The 1,383-nt window shown below is 63.2% G+C and overlaps 1 protein-coding gene across 1 annotated transcript in view; it reads right to left on the bottom strand.

Moving 5' to 3' along the window:
* The window catches only part of LOC115949073 (collagen alpha-1(I) chain-like), a 5,417-nt gene that overhangs the window by 1,786 nt on the left and 2,248 nt on the right, over positions 1-1,383 (bottom strand). Inside the window, exons 2-4 of the mRNA XM_031065352.1 lie at positions 1,217-1,330; positions 1,033-1,139; positions 16-309 (exon numbers count right to left, since the gene is read on the bottom strand). Coding sequence (XP_030921212.1) covers positions 16-309; positions 1,033-1,139; positions 1,217-1,330 — 515 coding nt within the window. The remainder of the gene's footprint in view (positions 1-15; positions 310-1,032; positions 1,140-1,216; positions 1,331-1,383) is intronic.

Raw genomic sequence — 1,383 nt, 5'->3', positions numbered from 1 at the left:
GCGCGAGGGAGAGGCAGGCGTGCCAGTGGATGCCCAGCAGCAGGTACAGCATCAGCTTGGCCATGCGGAAGGCGTTGGGCCATCCCGTGCGCGTCTCGCACCGGTCGAAGGCCTCGAAGAGCCGCGGCGCCCGCAGGCAGCGGTTGGCACGTGCCGCTGGCACCCCCGGGACCCTCGGGACCCCCGGGAGCAGACACAGCAGCTCGGTGGGCAGCACGGCCACCACGTCCCAGGGGAAGGTCCACGAGCCCAGATAGCGCCGCCGCGTCCGCCTGGCGTCCCGCACCAGGATCCCGTCCTCCAGGAAACCTGGGTGGGCAGCCAGGGCAGCCGTGGCACCCCCGGGCACCCAGCCCTGCAGGGGCTGCTCCCCGTGATGGCAATGGGGACCACGCAGGCGCCCAGCCCGGGGCACAGGGAGGCACAGGAACCCTGGGTGGGCACCCTGGGGGAGGTCACTGGTGGCTCCCTGGGCTGCCATGGGGCGGGGGGTGAGGGGTGGGTGTGAGACTCAAGAACACCCACCCAGACATCCTCTGTGTGGGACTGGGTGGTGGCTGTACCCGGTGGGAGTACACGTGTGTGTATGTACCTGTACACACCTGCATGTATGTGTGTACACAGCTGTGTGTCGTGTGGGACTGGGTGGTGGCTGTACCCGGTGGGAGTACACGTGTGTGTATGTACCTGTACACACCTGCATGTATGTGTGTACACAGCTGTGTGTCTGTGTGTGTGTCTGTATGTACACACCTGCACGTATATGTATGTACATGTACACACCTGCACATGTGTGTGTGTACACACCTGTGTGTCTGTGTGTGTGTCTGTATGTACACACCTGCAGTGTATGTATGTACATGTACACACCTGCACATGTGTGTGTGTACACACCTGTGTGTCCATGTAGGTATGTACCTGTGTCTGTGTACACACCTGTACCTGTCTGTGTATGCGTGTACCTGTGTGTCCGTGTGGCTGTGCCCGTGTGTGGCTGTGCCCATGTGTGTCCGTGTGTCTGTGTGTCCGTACCTGTGTGGAGGTGCACGGCGATGTCCAGCAGGTACAGTGTGTCGCTGAGCCCGTCCAGGGCCTGCCAGAGCCCCACGTGTGCCTCCTGCACCTCGGGGAAGCAGCACCTGGGGTACAAGTGGCATCACTGGGACAAGGCCAGGACACCCCCACCCCACCCCAACCAAACCCCACTGCCTGGCACCTGAGGATGAGGACGATCCAGTTGTAAAGGATGGGCAGCACCATGAGGCTGATCCATCGGTAGTGCCAGTCCCCGGCGGGGTCCAGGGTCCAGTTCTGGGGGGTGGCAGTGCAGCTGGGGGCACAGGGGGACCGGGGTCACTCTGTCCCCATCTGGGGTCCCTCTGC

This window comes from Geospiza fortis, unplaced genomic scaffold, assembly GCF_000277835.1.
Source record: "Geospiza fortis unplaced genomic scaffold, GeoFor_1.0 scaffold370, whole genome shotgun sequence".
Classification (NCBI taxonomy): domain Eukaryota; kingdom Metazoa; phylum Chordata; class Aves; order Passeriformes; family Thraupidae; genus Geospiza; species Geospiza fortis.
The sequence above is the reverse complement of the archived record's forward strand: the minus strand, read 5'-3'. Positions and strand labels throughout refer to the sequence as shown.